The sequence below is a fragment of the Narcine bancroftii genome, chromosome 7, assembly GCF_036971445.1.
Source record: "Narcine bancroftii isolate sNarBan1 chromosome 7, sNarBan1.hap1, whole genome shotgun sequence".
Lineage (NCBI taxonomy): Eukaryota > Metazoa > Chordata > Chondrichthyes > Torpediniformes > Narcinidae > Narcine > Narcine bancroftii.
This window is the reverse complement of record NC_091475.1, coordinates 212765244-212785065: the sequence shown is the minus strand read 5'-3', so window position 1 is coordinate 212785065 and position 19822 is coordinate 212765244. Positions and strand designations below refer to the sequence as shown.

The following is a 19822-nucleotide window of genomic DNA, read 5'->3' as shown; positions in this document are numbered from 1 at the left end:
CAAGAGAACATCTTTCTCCAATTCTAGATCCTGGGAAACCACACCTGGAATATTGTGTGCAGATCTCATCTCCTTTCCGAACAATACAGAGGGATTGTAACAAAGGTTGACCAGGTTGATTCCAGCGATGGTGGGTTTGCCCTATGAGATTTGATAGGTAGGGCCAGTCGCCTTAGCATTTAACCCAGTGGTTCTCAACCTTTTGTTTTCCACTTACAACCCACTTTAAGTAATCCCTACGCCATTGGTGCTCTGATTAGTAAGGTGTTATTTAAGGTGGGATATGAGTAGGGAGGGAAGGTTGAGAACCACTGCTCTAGACCCAATATTTTGCTTGAGAAAAATTGTCATCGGCCTTTGGAGTTCTGAAACCGTGAGGGACAATTAAAACAGGGGTTTTCAATCGTTTTCTTTCCACTTGCATACCACCTTAACTAATCGCTTACTAATATATGGCATAGGGATTACTTCCGATGGTATGTGAGTGGAAAGAAAACGGTTGAAAACCACTGATTTAAACGAATGAAAGGTGATCTCATTGAATCTTCCAGATAAATGAAGGAACAAGGTTTCCTCTGGCTGGTGCATCTAAAACCAGGAAATAGAGGCAGAGATGAGAAAAAAATTCTTCAGCCAGAGGCTGGTGAATCTTTGGAATCTCAGAATCAGAATTTATTTTCATGAACGAGTCACAAAATTTGTTTGGTGGCAGCGTTACAAGTACAAAATTGCTATAAATTACCTTTAAAAAAATTAATTGGTGCAAATGAAGAGAAAGGGAGGTGTTGTCTGGGGTTCATTGTCTGTTCAGAAATCTGATGGTGGAGGGGAAGAGGCTGTTTCTGTGACACTGGGTGTTTGTCTTCAGGCTCCTGCACCTCCTTCCTGATGGGAGCAGTGTAAAGAGGGCCTGACCTCGCCTGAGTGGTGGGAGACCTCGAGACGGAGGCTGCTTTCTTGAGACATTGCCTTTTGGATGGAGTGGCCAAGTTCACCACCCTCTGGGGTTTTTTCCTGTCCTGCCCATTGGCACCTCCATTCCAGATAGTGATGCAACGAGTCAGAATGCTCTTCAGGCTACACTTGAAGAAATTTGCAAGAATCTTTGGTGACATACCAATCTCATCAAATTTCTCACCAAGTATAGACCCTGGCGAGCCTTCTACATGATTACATCAACATGGAGGCCTCAGGATAGATCTTCAGAATATTGGCACCTCAGAATTTGAAGTTCTGAACTCTTTCCACTGACTGCTGACCCTTTGATGAGGACTGGTTTGTGTTCATCTGATTCCCCCTCCTGTAATCCACTGTCAGTTCCTTAGTTGACTGCAAGGTTGTTATGACACCACTCAACCAGCTGATCTATCTCCCTCCTTCCTGAGCGCTTACTTATTGCTGTTTGCGATTCTGCCCACAACCATGGTGACATCGGCAAATGTCAAGTTTCTTGTCATATGATTGTATAAGGGCAACCTGACGAAACAGTGTTCTCCAGTCCTTGGTGCAAGACATGCAGACACACAACCAGACATAACACACATACAGGTAAACAGATTTGTATATGGCATTTGTCTCTACCCACAAGAGGTTTGCGGAGGCTTAGTCACTGAGTATATTCAAGACAGGTCGATATATTTAGATTTTAAGGAAATTGAGCAATGATTGATTAGTGGAGAAAAATGCTACTGGATTAAGAGGAGCCTTGATATTATTGACTGGCGGAAGAGGCACAAGGAACTGAAACGCCTCCATTATTTATATTCTTTCCTCCCTCTTTTGCTAAATGAATACAGAACACGCCCCACAGGTACAACCTATGGAAGTATTTTTCCCCTGTCAGCCTCTCAGAATCAATTTCAATGTCTGTCAATTTATTTTCATGTATGCAAGTTCAATGTACAGATCCACCAATATTCTTTCTTGCTGCAGCCACATAGGTATGCAAGGTGCCCCCACTCAATAGTAAAACTTAAATGACTGCAAAATGCCAAACATAAAAGATAATAAATATTAAAGGGTAGATAAAAATATTTATTTATCTGCCCTTTGACATTTCCTATCTCATTTTAGTACCAGCAATGAAGATAAAGGTGACGAACCTTTTGGTGTTCCCGGAGGAGTTCATGGTGAGGCTCGCAAGGGCACCTTCAAGAGCTGGATGAGTTGCCAGAGGAAACTAAAAGCGGGTTCAAACGACATTTGGTCAGATATGTGAGTGGCAGAGTTTAGGAGGATATGGACCTAATAGAGGTAAATGAGAACAGCCCAGGATGCCAAAGTAACCAGCATGGATGAGTGGAGCCAAAGGGCCTGTTCTGTGCTGTACAACTCAAAAATAAACAGTCCCAGAGTTGAGGGTCTTCAATGAAAGAGGTTTGTCTGCCTCTGAGCAGAGAAGTTCAAATTCATTGTGTCATGTACCAAGGTCCATGAGAAAATTTGTTTTATCAGCTGTTTCGTTATACATAGTGCGGCAATTAAGACATGGTTAGAGATCAGTTGATACAGAGCCAAGGCAATGTCATTTTTGCCTGTGTGAGGTTCATCCAGGAGTCTGAAAGCAGGAAAAAACTCCCCTTGATGTGTGATCTTACACTCGTGAATCTTCCCAATAGGACAGGGTGAAGGGTGCGTGGCTGAGTGAAGGATGAGAGGAGATTTGGTGGAGATAGCTGCAATCACAGAGGGTCTAAAGAAAGTTAGTGGCAGGGATATAAAGTCACTCTCGCTCCCTTTGGCACTTGCCAATCAATTGTCTCTTTTCCTGGTTGAGATTCCCCTCCTCCCAATCCCCTTCTCTCCACCACTCCCAGCGATCTCGACACTCAGACATGATGATGGTTTCTGGTCTGAAACATTGACACCTATTTTGCTCCCATTGATGCTGCTTGAACCACTGAGTTCCTTTAGTGCAACATCCAGATATGCTGGAGAAACTAAGCAGGTCTCGCAGTATCCATAGGAAGTCTTTGGTAAAAACACAGAAATGCTGGAAGGAAGTACAGATATATTACAGATGTTTTTGGCCTGAGCACTGCTTCAAGGTATAAGGGCTCAGGCCTGAAATATTGGTAATCCCTCTTTACCTTCTGTGGACACTGTGAGTTCCTCCAGCATTTCTGCATTTTTACTAGAATCACAGCATCTGTGATTCACACCAATGTTTTGGCCCTGGCTCTTCCTCAGGTATATCATATACTGTACTGAATGAAGGGGCCGGTATCATATACCGTACCCAATGAAGGGCCAGTACCATATACCGTACCCAGTGAAGGGCCCAGTACCAGATACTGTACCCAGTGAAGGGCCCAGTACCAGATACTGTACCCAGTAAAGGGACCAGTATCAGATACAATACCCAGTGAAGGGCCCAGTACCAGATACTGTACCCAGTGAAGGCACCCAGCATCAGATACTGTACCCAGTGAAGGGCCCGGTACCATATACTGTACCCAGTGAAGGACCCAGTACCAGATACTGTACCCAGTGAAGGGCCCAGAACCAGATACTGTACCCAGTGAAGGGCCCGGTATCAGATACAGCCAGTGAAGGGCCCAGGCTGGAAACATTGGCTGCCTCGTCTTCCTATGGATGCTGTGGAACCTGCTGCCTTTCTCCATCATTGCATTCACTTCCTCCATCAGGTTGTATTGCTTCAGATTCCAGCCTCTGCTGCCCTCTTGTGTGTTTCATGGACACATAAGCCATCACTCACCGGGTATATGACACCAGTTGGTTTTTACTGCTTGACCAAGTGTCACTAAAGCACATCCAGTCCAGACTTTCAAAAGGCAATTTATTGGACCCTTCAAAGAGAAAGGAGTTGGGAATAGAATTGAATCGCTCTTGAATGGAGTGGGTGTGGTCTGGATGGGCTGCCCTTTGACCCTTCCCCAATGAGCTGTGATGTTTATGGTCATTGGAAATGCTTTTCCAAGTCAGCCGCCTTATGTCGGGAGTTGAATGTTCTGCATCGTGTCAATTTGTTTTGACGTTGTTCTTCTTAACACATTAAGGACTAGAAGGTAAACAAGAAGCCTGCAGATGCTGCAGACTAATGCAGTGCAGGAAAGGCCTTGAGAAACTTGGCAAGTTACACAGCATTCACGCAAAGCAGTCGATGTTCGGTCCTGAGCACAAGAGGATCTTATTCAGTTCCTTGAACTTCAACCTCTCTTACATTTGATTTTATCTGGGCTGATCATAATTTTAAAACTCTTTTGGTTTTTCTCCCAAAAAAATCTTTCCCCACCTCTCGTAAACAGTTTTTTGGAGAGTTCCAGATTTTCACTTTGAGGGAAGGAGATTTTTGTTCTGCTTCCTTGCTCTGGACTATGGTGTTTGGATGAAATGTTGCAGGAGAGAAGATTCAGGCTCATTTGCGTGTTAAGGTCTTGACTGGAATGTGGGAGAGATGTAAGCATGGACCCTACACAAGGTCTTCATTCAGCAATGTGTTGATTTTTACATTTTAATCCCCATTTTCACTTATTTCTTGCTTCTTCTCTAGTTCTGTAACTTTCCACATTCCCTGAGCTCCTCTAATTCTGGATTCTTGCCCATTCCTGAGTTGTATCATTCCATTGTTGGTGGCTTTGTCATCTGCTACTGAAGGTGTTGGAAAATCATGTCACGTCACCTTTCCACAGAATAGTTAGAGAATGGAAGAAATATTCAGCCCCCCAACATAGAGCTGGTACAGATGAGGAGCTCTGCACTTACTCCTGCTCTCCGCCAGCTCTTTTTCTTGTTCAACCACTGCCATTGAATTCACCTCCAGCGGTGTCTGTTGACATTTCCACACCCTCACAAAGCTACTTTAAAAATAAAATAAATTCTTGGTTCCTTTGCCAATCAGCTTCATTCTACATCCCTTGATCGTCAGCTCTCCATTAATGGGAAGGGTTTTCCTACTGTCGGTACCCTTCATGATTTTAAATTCCCCATAAGACACCACGACCTTCCACTGATCCATTAGAGGAACCCAGCCTTCACAAAGCCCAAGTCTACCCTTCCTGGAGTCTTTCCAGAAAATGTCTTCTTCGCTCCAAAGGATTCTCATCTCTTCTAAAATATGTGTCCAAAACTGGACATGAAACTGCAGTCATGCTGAACCATTGTTTTATAAAAGATTCAGCGGTTTTAAAACAATTCTTCGAATCAGATTGAGGTTCTGGTTCCCACATCTGCAGCCTCCTGTGCTCCTCCATTCCAGCCTGAAACCTCAGCAATTCTTTTTCCCCAAATGTTTCTGTTCGGCCCGCTGAGTTCTCATTTTTGTTTTACTTTAAATTTAGAAATACAGCATGGTAACACACCCTTTCAGCCCACAAGCCCATGCTGGCCAATTACACCCAATGGACCTACAACTCTTGCATGTTTTGAAGGGTGGAAGGAAACCAGAGCACCTGGAGGAAACCTGTGCAGACACGGGGAGAACTTACAAAGTCCTTGCAGCTAGCATGGGATTCGAGGTCCTGATCGCTGATGATGTAACAGCATTGCGCTAACCGTGCCGCCCTGAACAGTGTTGAGCTTCAGATTGCAGCTTCTGCAGTTTCCTGGGTGTCTACAAATTTGCCTCTTTGATAAACTTTTGTTCCTCTTGCCTTGCATCTGCTTAATACTGCTTCTGATTAACAGAATTTTGATAGAATGACTGACTGGTTTAGGGTGTTGGTAACTGGAGAGAACAAATGTAATGCAATAGGGCACATTAGATTGGGGATGAAAATTTGAGAATTTCCTTTCTACAGCCCGTTGTGACCAGAATCATGGGAAAGGTTAGTGGAGGATTGAACAGGAACTTTTAAAAAGGGGAACTTGAATGATATTCTAAGCAGAAATGTGCAGGTTTATGGGGAAAGAGTGGAGAAATCCTGCAGGTGTTGGGGGGGATGTTGAGGGCAGTCGACAAATGTGCTAGAGTGACCTGATGAGTTTCTCCATCACATTGGTTGCAGACTCATCAGGGAGAATATTTTACACATAGCCAGGACACACACAACAGAATGAAGTGCGGCGTCTTTCTGCGATTTTCATGGCTCATTTTCTTGAGCCCCTGTGAGATGGATTTGGCTTCACCCTAAGTGAGCTTGTCTTTTCACCTTCTGCTTGCAGAGCCCATGTTCCGTGCGCCTCTGGTGCTGAGCAAAGCAAGCGACGTCCACGAGGAGTTTGAGAACCAGACGCGGCAGGTACTATACTCCTGGTTACTACTGGTTGCCCATTCCGAGAGCTGAGGGCCAGTTGCTTTCATGGATGGCAAATGCTGAATTGGTTCCACTGATACAAATTGTTCTGAGACCACCATCAAGGGAACACACAATCTTTTTATTGAAATGGGAAGCAAAAAAATTACAGATTCATTTCCTTCCACTCCAAATGTAGTTTTAAAACAGTGACCAGGAATGATAGTTCAGGATCACAAGTTTGAAACACACCACAGCAGCTGTAAACCACTGGGAAAGCAAGTGATCCTTTGTTCACTTACCTGATGTGGGCAGTGTAGCAGTGATTGTTTTCACTTGCCAGAGGTCTACAAGATTATATGGGGCATAGATCAGGAGGTTAGGCAATGCCTTTTTCCAGGGTGGGACTAGCAATTACCAGAGGACATCTGTACAAGGCGAGGGGAGGAATTTGGGGAGACGTCAGGGCAGGGAAATGCTCCTCTGGTAGGATGTGGATTGTTAGGGAAGTTGGTCCTGACAAGCTGTGTTGAGGCTTTGGAGCAGGAGTTGGATAAACTCCAGAGTCTTCGGGATGCAGAAGGTGTGATAGAAAGGAGTTACAGGGACATTATTACACATAGGAGACTGGAAGAGGGTGGTTGGGTTACAGTTAGGAGAGGGAGCAGGCAGGCAGAGCAGGGCCCCCCCCCCCCCCCCCCACCCCGGCGGGCATCCTCCTGAAGAAAACAAGTATACTGTTTTGGATACTGTTGAGGGGGATGACCTACCAGGTACAAGCCATAGCAGACAGGTATCTGGCACAGAGTCTGGTGCTGTGGCTAAGACGGGAAGAGGGGAAATGAGATGAGCTGTAGTGATGGGGGATTCCGTAGTTAGGAAGTTAGATGAAAGATTCTGTGGAGGAGATCGAGAATTCCGCACGCTATGCTGCCTTCCTCATGCCAGGGTCCAGGATATCTCAAGTTGAGTTCACGATATTCTTAGGTGGGAGGGTGAGGGTGAGCAGCCAGATGTCGTAGTCCATGTAGGGACCGACGACATAGGTAGGAAGGGTGAGAAAGACCTGAAAGGAGAGTTCAGGAAGTTAGGCGCTAGGTTGAAGAAGAGGATCTCCAGGGTAGTGATCTCAAGATTACTTCCCGTGCCACATGCTGGAGAGTTTAGAAATAGAAGGATATGGTAGCTTAACATTGGGCTGGAGACATGGTGTAGGAGGGAGGGCTTCAGGTTTCTAGATCATTGGGCTCTGTTCTCAGGAAGGTGGGATCTGTACCAATGGGACAGATTGCATCTGAACTGAAAGGCAATTAATATCCTTGTGGGTAGGTTTGTTAGTCTTGTCCCAATGGGTTTAAACTAGATTTTAAGTGGGGGGGGGGAACCTGTATGTTAGAGTAGTTAGTGGGAAGGAGGAGGATAAAGGTCATGTGAGGACTGCATGTATAGGCAGAAATCAAAGGTTTGTACGTGATAGAAATGTTTTCAGGTGTATTTATTGTAATGCAAGGAGTATTATTAGAAAGGCTGACGAGCTTAGGGCATGGATTGGCAGATGGGATTACAACATTATTAGCGATAATAATAAACATGCTATTAGCGATACTCGGTTGCAGGTGGGGCAGAATTGGCAGCTTAATTTTCTGGGTTCCGTAGCTTCAGATATGATAAAGGGGGAGGGGTGTCATTGCTAGTCAGGGAATTTAACGAATCTTGTAGAGTTTTTTGAAGAGGTTACCAGGAAGGTAGATGAGGGAAGGGCTATGGATGTTGTCTATGAGGAATTTAGTAAAGCCTTTAACAAGGTCTCACATGGGAAGTTAGTTCAGAAGGTTAAGACACTTGGAATAGATGGAGAGGTTGTAAACTGGATTTGAAATTGGCTGTGTGGGAGAAAACAAAGAGTGGTGGTGGATGATGCTTCTCAGATTGGAGGCCTGTGACAAGTGCTTGCCTCAGGGATCTGTATTGGGACCATTGTTTGTTTATATCAATGATCTGGATGATAATGTGGTAAATTGGATCAGCAAGATTTCTGATGACACTAAGATTGGGGGTGTTGTGGACAGTGAGGAAGATTTTCAAACCTTGCGGAGGGATCTAGCCCAACTGGGAAAATGGGCCAGTAAATGGCAGATGGAGTTTAATGCAGACAAGTGTGAGGTGTTGCATTTTGGAAGGGCAAACCAAGGTAGGACGCAATAAATGGTCGGGCACTGAGGAGTGCAGAGGAGCAAAGTGATCTGGGAATACAGATACATTGTTCCCTGCAGGTGGTGTCACAGGTGGATAGGGTTGTAAAGAGAGCTTTTGACATCTTGGCCTTTAAAAATCAAAGTATTGAGTATAGGAGTTGGGATGTTATGTTGAAGTTAAGACATTGTTATGCCCAAAATTTGTGCAGTTCTGGTCATCTAACGACAGGAAGGATATCAATAAGATAGAAAGAGTGCAGAGAAGATTTACTAGGATGTTGCCGGGTCTTCAGGAGTTGAGTTACAGGGAAAGATTAAACAGGTTAGGACTTTATTCCTTGGAGCGAAGAAGAACAAGGGGAGATTTGATAGAGGTTTACAAGATTATGAGAGTATAGACAGTAAATGCGAGTAGACTTTTTCCACTTAGAATGGGGGGGAGATAAATTCAAGGGGTCATATTTTAAGCTGAAGTGGAAAAGGTTTAGGGGAATATTAGGGGGAAGTTCTTCACTCAGGGAGTGTTAAATGATCTGCCATCTGATGTGGTGAATATGGGCTCGATCGTGTGTTTTAAGAATAAATTTGGACAGGTACATGGATGGGAGAGGCCTGGGAGGTTATGGAATAGGGAGCAGGTCAGTGGGACTTGTGAAATAGTGGTTGGCACAGACACTGCTGTAGCGTTCTATGGTAAGTTCTTTTACGCCAAGGGTAGTGGATGGCTGGAATGCATTGCCAGTGGTAGTGGTGGACACTGGTACAATAGAGACATTTAAAAGCATCTTATACAGGCACATGATGCAAGAAAATTAGAGGGATATTGGGTGTGAGGAAGGGAAGGGTTACATTGTTGAGTAGGTTTATATAGGTTTGGCCTAACATTGTGGGTCAAAGTGCTTATACTATGTTGTAATGTTGAAGATTCAATTTATTGTCATGTAATGAAAGCAGTGCAACATTACACGGAATTTGTTTCCGTCCGCCATAAAGCAGACAGATTTGCCATTGGCAGAATTGGCTGAAGCGCCTCTTACAGTCAGAGAAAGAGAAGCAAACAAGAGTCCCTTCAGAGTCTGTGGATTCTCCTCCAGCGCTCTCACAGAGTCCAGTCTAAGCGATCAGCAACTTGAGCTCCAGATCCGAACCCCCGACATGATCAGGAACCCCTTTGGGCCTTCAGGACCCTCTCATGTCCCAGTTCCGATACTGGGTGCCCTTCAGCCAATCTCGAGCTATGTGGGTAGTGTAGCAATGATCATTTATTCATGGCCGATATGGGCAGTGTAACAGTGCTGGTCTCCTGTCATCCCTAGGTGGTGCCTTTACATTTCTGCCAAGGTAAATGTCTTGTCGGCCTCTTTCAGAGGATTGTGACGGTATCTCCCTGGAGTTGTTCGGTAGCTGATTGTCTACCGACAGCAGGTTTCTTCCTCACATCAACGTCTTTGTGGCTACCTTTTACTGAACCGAATTTTTCATTCCAGATTTCCAGAATTAATAACAGTTGGCATTCTGAGCCAGTCTTTGGTCCTCATCCTTCTCAACCCTTCCTGCCCATATGTCTTCGAACGTTGGAATTGTATTCCATCTCTTGGGAGCTGAGTGCCAGGGAAGCCATTGAGTTCTCATGCATAATCAAATGCAGTGAGTGTCATGAGGCACGTCGTCTACTTAATGTGTGTACTTTGCCTCTCTCATAGCAAGTGTCTGCTATTCATGACTGTGCCAGCATTTATTGGCCATCTCAAATTGTCCTTCAGGTGGTGCTGAACGAGGATTTGAGATGGATGTGTTTGGTGTGGCTGGTTGAACAGCTGTAGTCCCTGTGAAGATGCTCCCAGTGCTGTCGGGGAGGGAGAGATAGAGCCAGAGAACACAAACTATCATTCTGCCTAGTCCTACTCAGCTGCACCAGGACCGTACCCCTCCCACCCATGTACCTATCCAATGCATTCACTACTTCTCGTTCCACACTCTCACCACTGTCACTTTTCACCTTTCAACCGTTACCCATTTCCTCGCGTTCTTGTCTCACCCAGCCTCAGAGGAAAAAAAGCTTGCTGGCATTTACTCTATCGATACCCCTCATAATTGACTGAGATCCAGTGACGCTGAAGGAAAAACAACAAATGTACAAGTTAAGACGGTGGGGTCTTGGAGAAGAGCGAACGTGATGTGCAGAAACTCTTGTCTATGGTGGTTGTCATGGCTTAGGGAGTTGCCGTCAGAACAGTGTGGGCATGTAATTGGAATGTGTATTACTGATTAACCTCGTCGTTGACATCATAAGGCCGAGTTGGTGAGTCATTAGTCATGGGAGCAGGGAAACGTTCGGAAAGACGATTATTTAAAGAGCTGGAGTACACTGAGAAACCGTGATTTGTTAGAACAAAGACGTGCACAGGAACAGGCCCTTCGTCCACATTGTCTGCACTGAACGTGATGCCCAAATCAAACAAAACTTCTGCCACTTGCTTCTGATTGATATCCACCCCATCTCCTTCATACTCGTGTGTCTATCTGGAAGCCTGTTATATGATACCATTGGTACTGCTTCTACCACTAGCCCTGCCAGCCCTTTCCAGGCACGGTTGGCATAGCGGTTAGTGCAACGCTATTACAGCGCCAGCGACCCGGGTTTGAAACCGCCGTTGTCTGTAAGGAATTTGTACATTCTCACCGTGTCTGCGTGAGTTTCCTCCAGGTGCTTCAGTTTCCTCCCACCCTCAAAACCATATGGGGTTTGTAGGTTAATTTGGGTGGAATTGGGTGGCACGGGTTTAAAATGGCTGGAACTGGCTTCTACCGTGCGGTAAATAAAACTTAACTTCTGGAACACAGTATCGTGTGTGGGAACAAGTTGATTTTGGGCCTCATCAAGAACTATGGTCTGCTATTTCATACACTCTTTGCCGTGTAAATATGACTGTGCTGTGATCAAAGGAAGCTGCCATGGAATTGCATTTTAATGTGAGGAGCTTAAATGGATGTGCCAGTCAGCCGAGATCTGCTGAAATAGTAGAAGAGGTTTGAGTGGCTGAAGGGGCTCCTTCAATGCCAGTGGCACAGCCACGTCACCTTCTGAAACAAACTGTTCATGGAGCTTGCAAATGAAGGCTTGTATCTTCTCGAGGCAAGCCTGTGCGTGCTCCCGCCACTCTCAGCCAGAGGCTAGAGTCTCGAGCTGCAGAGGGAGAAGAGGGAAGGGAACCATAGCTGGTTTCGACTTGTGGTTAGCCTGATGTGTGAGCTCGCCTCTCTGCGTCACATCTTCAATCTCGCACTTTCCATGCTGGCCATGATGCTTTGAGTTGGGATCACTCATTTAGGACACATTTTCTCCCGTAGCGGTGTTTCGATATTTTGTCATGACCACAGGCGAGCCCTGGATTGGGTTTGGAGCTTGTCCCTCACCGTGGGGTTAGTGGGCCCTGAAGGAGCACATGGCTGGTGGGCGCAGGGCCTAAGGGAGCACAGAGTTGTCAGGGAAGGCAAGGCCTGGCAACTGAGGGAGTGCAAAGCTACCAGGGAGCAGGCACAGGTGCTGTTGGGGCAGGCGCTGAGGGAACCTCTGGTGTCCCTTCAGGACTGGAATGGCTGCAGGGATAATGCACTCCCCAGAAAAAATAAAAGCAGGTGCTCATCACAAAGATGGGACAGGCAAAGCTGTTGTTAGCACAGAGAAAAGTTTGTTCCTCTCTCCTACACGGATGAATCTCCTCAAACCAACCTCTTCAATACAGCTAATGGTGCGGGTCATTTCATGTGGAGACACGCGAGAGTCTGCAGATGCTGCAATATGAAGCTGCAGGAAATCTCTGAAGGAACTCAGCAGACGAGCAGCATCTGTGGGAGAGACAGAAGAGAAGCAGTTTCATGTCTGGCCCGAAATGTTGGCCATTCTACTTCTCCCACACACTGCTCGCCTCACTGACTTCCTCCAGCAGACACCACGGTTGAAGTAGAAACACAAAGCTGGAGAAACTCAGCAGGTCAAATAGTGTCCTTTATACGGAAAAGATAAAGGTGCAGAACCAACGTTTCGAGATTAAGTGGCATAGCAGTTAGCACAACACCATTACAGTGCCAGTGATTGGACCAGGGTTCGAATCCCGCGCTGTCTGTAAGGAGTTTGTACGTCTTCCCCACATCTGCGTGGGTTTTCGCCAGGGACTCTGGTTTCCTCCCACCATTCAAAACATACCAGGGGTTGTAGGTTAATTGGGAATAAATTGGACAGCACGGGGTTGTGGGCCGAAATGACCTGTTACCATGCTGAATGCCTAAATTTTTTATTAAATTAAAAATTCAAGGTATGAATAAAATGGTGGGGGGGGTGGGGAAGGAACACAGACCCACAGGCAGGAGGTAAAAGGTGGAGAAGGGAGGGAGGGCTCAAGAGAAAACGAGAGGGGGAATGCTCTGGATGGAGAGCTGGAGGAAAGAAGGCAGAGAGATGAGGGGAGTGCTCCAGCAGAAACCAGAGAAGTCGATGTTAATGCCATCTGGTTGGCGAGGGCCCACATGGAAAATTAGGTGTTGTTCCTCCGATATACAGGTGGCCTTGGTTTGGCTGTGCATGAGGCCATGAACAGACATGTCAGCGCAGGAGTGGACCATAGAATTACATTTGTTTCCCTCCAGCAGATTGTTTTCTGTCCTTTTACTTGACCCAGCATCAAAAGGTATTGGGGAACCTTTTCACTCAGAGCAAAATTACAAGGTTCAAATGACATGTGGACAGATATATATGAATGCAAAGAGTTTAGAAGGATTTGGATCAAATGTAGGCAAGTGAGATCAGGCCAGAATGCCAACTTGGTCAGCACGCATGAGTTGGGCAGAAGGGATTCTTCCTTGCTGCATGACTCTTGACTCAATAACGCGTGTAACACATCTCTTGGAACAATCAGGTGTTTTTGTTGGGGGGGGGGGGGAGTTTGACTGGTGTATGTCCCTTGGTATCCTGTTTGATCCAGGAAGCATTAAGATGTCCTCCTTCCACAGACCGCTGACAACATGTCTGATTCGGAGAATGAAGAGCCAGTGAAACGGGTGTCCACACGACAGTGGGGGTTAATGGCGAACGGCAAGCTCAGCTCCAACTGTTCCAGTCGCATCACAAGGTAAACAAAATGCTGACCTTGGCTTGCTGCGTAACTGCATTACTGGGACTGTGCCCTCACCCACCTCTCTCTACACACCTTCCCTTCATCTCCCTCCCTCCACACACTGTCCCCTCACCCACCTCCCTCTACACACCTTCCCTTCATCTCCGTCCCTCCACACACCGTCCCCTCACCCACCTCCCTCTACACACCTTCCCCTAATCCCCGGCCCTCCACACACCATGCCCTCACCCATCTTCCTCTACACACCTTCCCCTCACCCACCTCCCTCTACACACCTTCCCCTCACCCACCTCCCATTAAACACTTTCCCTTCATCTCCCACCTTCTACACACCGTGCCCTCATTCACCTCCATCTACACACCGTCCCCTCACCCACCTTCTTCTACACACCTTCCTCTAATCCTCCGCCCTCCACACACCATCCCCTAATCCCCCGCCCTCAACACACTGTCCCTTCACTCACCTCCCTCTAAACACTTTCCCCTCACTCACCTTCCTCTACACACCAGCTCCTCCCCCACCTCCACATACTGGTCCACACTGACAGTAGCATTAACACTGGAATTTCATGGGCTGACAGGCTGGTGAAAAGGTACATGCCTTCATTGAGTAGTGTACTGGGCACAGCATACAATTCTGTTAACCCAGATAGAGGAAAGGATATGATTTACTTGAAAAAGCTGCTGATAAGATTCATGAAGGATTTAAACAGTAAAGTTTACGGATACTGTGAATGTAGTTCACTACACAACAGTGCTGGAGAAACATAGAAGGTCACGAAGCGTTCCGTACGTACCAGAGATACGTAAGCAAAGAACAACACCTCATGTTCTGCCTGGGTTCTCTCCAACCATATAGCATTAATATTTCTAGTTTCCATTCAGTCCCTCGTGTCTCTCTCTTTCCCTCTTCCTCCATCTGTTTCCTCCAGTTCCAAACCCTCTTCCCTCCACCTATTGCCTCAGCTTTTTTTATCATGTTCTGCCACCCCTATCCACCAATGATCTCTTGCGTGTGGACCTGTGCACCTCCCTATACCCCTTCCCCCATCATTGTTTTTCAGGCTCATGTCTTAATTGACAAAGGGCTCAGGCGTGAAATGTTGGTTCTGTATCTTTGCTACATAAAGTACGCTCACACTTGCTGAGTTACTCCAGCATTTTGTTCATTGAGATAAGATTCACGAGGCTGTAAATGAGATAGGAGGACTTGAGTTATAGGGAGATGACTGAGACTTTTCTCACTGGAACATTGGCAGCTAGAGAGGTAATCTTACTGAGGTTTATACAACCATGAGGGTCGTGGATAAGGTGGATACAGAATCTTTATCCAAGTGTTGAGAAGTCTAAAACTGGAGGAAATAGATTTCAGGTGAAAGGGGAGCTGTAGGGCAACTTCTTCACGCAGAGGGTGGTGGGCAAATGGCTGCCCGAGGACACACAGAGGTGAGAAGAGTTACAAACATTTAAAGGACATTTTGACAGGTGCATGGATTGAAATGAAAAGGTTTTGAGGGATTTGTGCCAAGTGTATGCAAATGGGCACATTGGCCAGCATGGAGGAGTTGGGCAGCAAGGCCTGTTTCTGTGCTTAACAACGCTTTGACTCGGTCTTGGTTTAAACCCCCTCTCTCTGTCCCCCGTCTCCGCAATCCTCTCTGTATCCCCCATCTCTGCGATCCTCTCTGTATCCCCCATCTCTGCGATCCTCTCTGTATCCCCCATCTCTGCGATCCTCTCTGTATCCCCCATCTCTGCGATCCTCTCTGTATCCCCCATCTCTGCGATCCTCTCTGTATCCCCCATCTCTGCGATCCTCTCTGTATCCCCCATCTCTGCGATCCTCTCTGTATCCCCCATCTCTGCGATCCTCTCTGTATCCCCCATCTCTGCGATCCTCTCTGTATCCCCCATCTCTGCGATCCTCTCTGTATCCCCCATCTCTGCGATCCTCTCTGTATCCCCCATCTCTGCGATCCTCTCTGTATCCCCCATTTCTGCAATCCACTTCAGTCCTATAACCAAATAAGATTGAGGGAGTTTTCACCTGTTTACCTTTTCCCAGGTGTCACCTGACCATCTGAAGGATTCCAGCATTTATTTTGAAATTATCAGGACCTGTAGAGTTTTTCATGCAAAGTCCTGTAGGATTTCTGTACTTAGCCTGATCCCCACTGCCTCCTGCTGCCAGTCCCTGAGCTCTGGAATTCCCCATAGGAACTTCACTGCCTCACTCTCGAACTTTCCTTTAAACTGTCACTGATCAAGCCTTTGTTCACCCACCTCAACATCTCCTTGAAGATGTCAGTGACTTATTTGGTTTGATGGTCCCATGAAGATCCTTTGCTAGTTAAACCTGCTGAAGATTGGGAGCTCCTGGAGGCCTGGAATGTTGCAGATTTCCCCTCACTCTCATCTCCTCATTTTGCAGGATGCTTGGTGCCAACTCGGAGGAATCTCGAAGTTGGAGCACACCCGTAGAAAATAACCAGATCCGAAGAGCACCACCTCGCAGTGACTCTGGGACCAAGGTAGCCTCTCGAGGAGTGAGAATCATGGGTGATGGCCTGTGCACCGCATTCCGCTTGTTCCATGCTGATAGAACAGGGTGTCGGTAGAATGTATTTTCTGGGTTACCTTAGCAACACATTTACAGGATGGCATTGAGTCTGAGACACGTAAAGGAATGGGAGGAACCATCTTTCCTGTTGGTCCAAAGCCAGCTCTCTGTTGCAACACAGCAGTCCCGTTCTCCTGTCTATCTACAGATGTCCATCCAATTCTGCTGTGAATTCATCAAACACCTTTGGTTTCACTCATCTCTCTTGAACAAAGATATCACATTTTCCTCTTACCAATCCTCCGACAGCTCCCTGATATTTTAAATTTTAATATATTAAATCTAGACGTACAGCATGGTAACAGGCCCTTCCAACCCATGAGGCTGTCCCTCCCAATTAACATACAACACCCCCCCCAATACATTTCGAAGGGTTGGAGGAAGCCAGAGCCCACAGGGAAAACCCACACAGACATGGGGAGAGATAACTACTACACCAACCATGCTGCCCTATTTATATATAGTGGTAAGTTCTTCAAACCCCACCTGCTCCCCCCACCCAGGTTTCCTTGACAACTTGGGGTGCAAGCAGGCAACTCGCTCTAAACTTTCAAACACATCCGACCAATTTTACCCCATCATGAATCTCCATCTTCGATTTCATTCAAAATGTCAACTTCAGTAATACAAAAACTGATTGAACGTTCAAACCTTGCCTGTAACTTATCTCACAACCCACCTGCTTTATTTTACATGACAACAGACTTCCTTTCAGCTAACCAAGTTAGTCCTGTCTGCCTGTGTTCAGTCTACATCCGTGTACCTGTCTAAATGTCCCCACCTCTACCGTTTCCTGCAGAAGCTCGTTCCACACACCCACCACCTACTTTGTTAGAGGTTAGCGCAACGCTATGATATCACCAACAACCCTGGTTCGAATCTGGCACTCTAAGGAGTTTCAACGTTCTCCCCATTTGGTTAGTTTCCACCCACCCTTTAAAACGCACCAGGGTTTAGGTTAATTGGGCCGTAATTGGGTGGCATGGATTTAAATAACTGGAATTGGCTTCTATCATGCTATAAATGAATTTAAGGTCCCTTTTAAATCTCTGAGCTCTAGTTTTAGATTCTCTTACCCTGGGGAAAAGGCTGCGACTGTTTTACCTATCTATGTTACTCATGATTTTATAATCCTCTATCAGGTCCCTCTTCAGCCTCTCCTTATAATTCAAGCCCCACCCCTCCACTCCCCCAGTCCCAGTAACAGTCTTGTAAATCTGTTCTGCCTCTTCCCAGTTTAATTATAGTTTTCCTCTAGCTGGTGACCAAAACTATGCAGAATAGTCCCAAGCGCAGTCTCACCAGTCTCTTGTACATTTGCAACATGATGTCTCCGTTCCAGTTCTCAATGCCAAGTATCTTCTTCACTGTGTCACCACTTTCATGGGACGTTGTATCTGTACTCCCTAGTCTCTTCGTTCCACAACATTCCTTACCTCACAGGCCTCCGCTACCACCCTCTTTGTCCTACCATCAACAAATTCTGTATCCATTTGGCCACCTCAGCATGGATCCCATGTGATCTGACCTTCCAGACCACCTTACCTTGTGGGGCCTTGTCAAAGTCCATGTAAACAACATCTACCACTCTGCCCTCATCAGTCCTCATGGCCACCTCTTCAAACAACTATCAAATGTATAAGACATGACTCCCACACACAAAATCATGACTCCCACACACTAATCGCTCTTTGTCTTTCCAAATAAAAATAGACCACGTCTCAGTATCCTCTCTTCAGTAACTTGCCCACAACTAACATTGAGCTCACCAGCCTGTGGCTCCCTGCATTGCCCTTGCAGATTTTTTTGAAGCAGTCCATCCCACCTCACCGATACTTCATAATGAATGCCAATATCTCTTCCAGGGCAGTTTCTTCCCTCGTTTCCCATAACACCTTGGGATACAAAGAAAATTCTAGCACAGTACAGGCCCTTCAGTCTACAATGTGTGCCAACCTACGTAAACTTACTCCACCACTCCTCCCTCGAACCCATAACCCTCTATTTTTCTTGCATCCATGTGTCCTTATTGTACTAGCCTCCACCTCCACCCTCAGCAATGTATTCCAGGCACCACCGCTCTCTGTAATTTAAAAAAAATGACCTCTGACGTCTCCTCTAAACTATCCACCACTCACCTTCTCCACTGGTATTTGCTGCTCTCACCCTGGGGAAACAGGTGCTGGCTGTCCATCTTATCTATGCCTCTCAATTTTCTACACCTCTATGAAGTCACCTCTCATCTTCTATCGCTCAGGCCCTGGGGATTTATGCACCTTTATTCGTTTTAAGATCTCCTCTCTCCCACTGCATCCCATGCGAGCAGCAGATTTCTTTCCCAGTGTTGATTCTGATGGTTAGATTATTTCTGCAGTGTGCCGGTGGACTTACCTGTGGCCAGAATTCTCAAATCTCCCTCCCCCTCTCCCTGTTTTGTTTCCAGGCGACATCATTGACCCTCCACACAAACACCCTCAACATTCTGTCCGCCTCTGAAAATAGCCGGCCCAGCTCTGCGCCTGACCTCAGCACCGACAAGCGGCCCTTGACTGACGCCTCGGTGTCAGAGCCAGTCAAGTGGGAGCGGTCGTCGAGCCCCGACAGCAACGACAGTATCTCCGAGGAGCTCAATCACTTCAAGCCCATCATCTGCTCCCCCTGCACTCCGCCCAAGAAGCTGCCAGACGGCAGGCTCCTGAAGCCCAGGATCATCAGATCAACCCCCAGGAACCTGTACAGCAACCTGCAAAAGGCAGTGACAACCTACGAAGTAAGCCCTCATGTGTTGGAGAAATGGGGCCAGATCCTGCAGGATCGTCACAGGGAGAAAACCGCCTGCAAGGGCACTTTCACCTCAGAGGAGGAGGAGGAGGATGGCACAGGCCACTCGGTGCCAGTGTGCCACATCCCTGAGACGGAGATCGCCACCGCCTCGCGCTCCTACAGCTCCCCTGGGTTTGGGCAGGAGGAATTGCAAGCCTTGCCCCGGCCTATGGATGGGTTGGGCTTTGCTGAGGTCCCGGATTCGGTGCTGGAGGACCTAGAATGGGAGAGCGCAGAGTGTGGTGCCAAGGCAAGCCCTCTCCGGCGCCAGGGGGCCGAGCAGAAGGAGAACGGGGCGCACCAAACCACCAGGCATCAGACACCTGCCCGCGCCAGGAAGAGGCCCCACAGGAGGAATGTGACCGCCACCGTGTCCGGCAGCAGAGGGATGGACTCCTCGTCCCCTCGGTCAAATCACAGTCGGAAACGGCACCGCAAGACCAAGCACACAGCTGCGGAAGTGGGCAAACGACCGAAACTCAGCCCGGCAAGGAGCACCAGCAAGACCAGTGCTGCGGTGCTCACTGACATGGACCGGGCCCGTCAGGAGGACGAAGACCGGAAGTTGGCTCACAGGCTGCAGCGGCGGTTTGACCTAGAACGGATCACGGTTAACCGGAGGAAGGGCAGTAAGGATAGCTACCCACTACGGACAAAAGTAATCTCCAACACCGAGTAGCATCATTCGCATTGGGAACCCTGCTGTCTCTCAGCCCTGCCTGTCCCTCCACTCTTAACATGTAGCAACAACCGGAAAATACAGCCCTTCTCTTCACACCTCTCCCAAATCTTTGGTCTTGGTCCTTTGTTGCTCAGAATGCTGCCTGTAGTCTAATCTGCCGATTTCCCCTCTCC

At 47.1% G+C, this 19822-nt stretch overlaps 1 protein-coding gene across 2 annotated transcripts; it reads left to right on the top strand.

Annotated features, from left to right (window-relative positions):
- The first annotated feature begins 6098 nt into the window (after positions 1-6098).
- On the top strand, positions 6099-19755 carry rnf169 (ring finger protein 169). Of its 2 annotated transcripts, none has more exons than XM_069892236.1 (4): positions 6099-6200; positions 13400-13518; positions 15956-16055; positions 18588-19755. In XM_069892236.1, the coding sequence occupies exons 1-4, from the start codon at positions 6129-6131 to the stop codon at positions 19644-19646; spliced, it is 1350 nt and encodes a 449-aa protein (XP_069748337.1). In that variant the 5' UTR covers positions 6099-6128; the 3' UTR covers positions 19647-19755. The 2 variants fall into 2 exon arrangements, with proteins under 2 accessions (XP_069748337.1, XP_069748338.1); XM_069892237.1 differs by lacking the exon at positions 6099-6200 and adding an exon at positions 10959-11049.
- Positions 19756-19822: the final 67 nt, after the last annotated feature.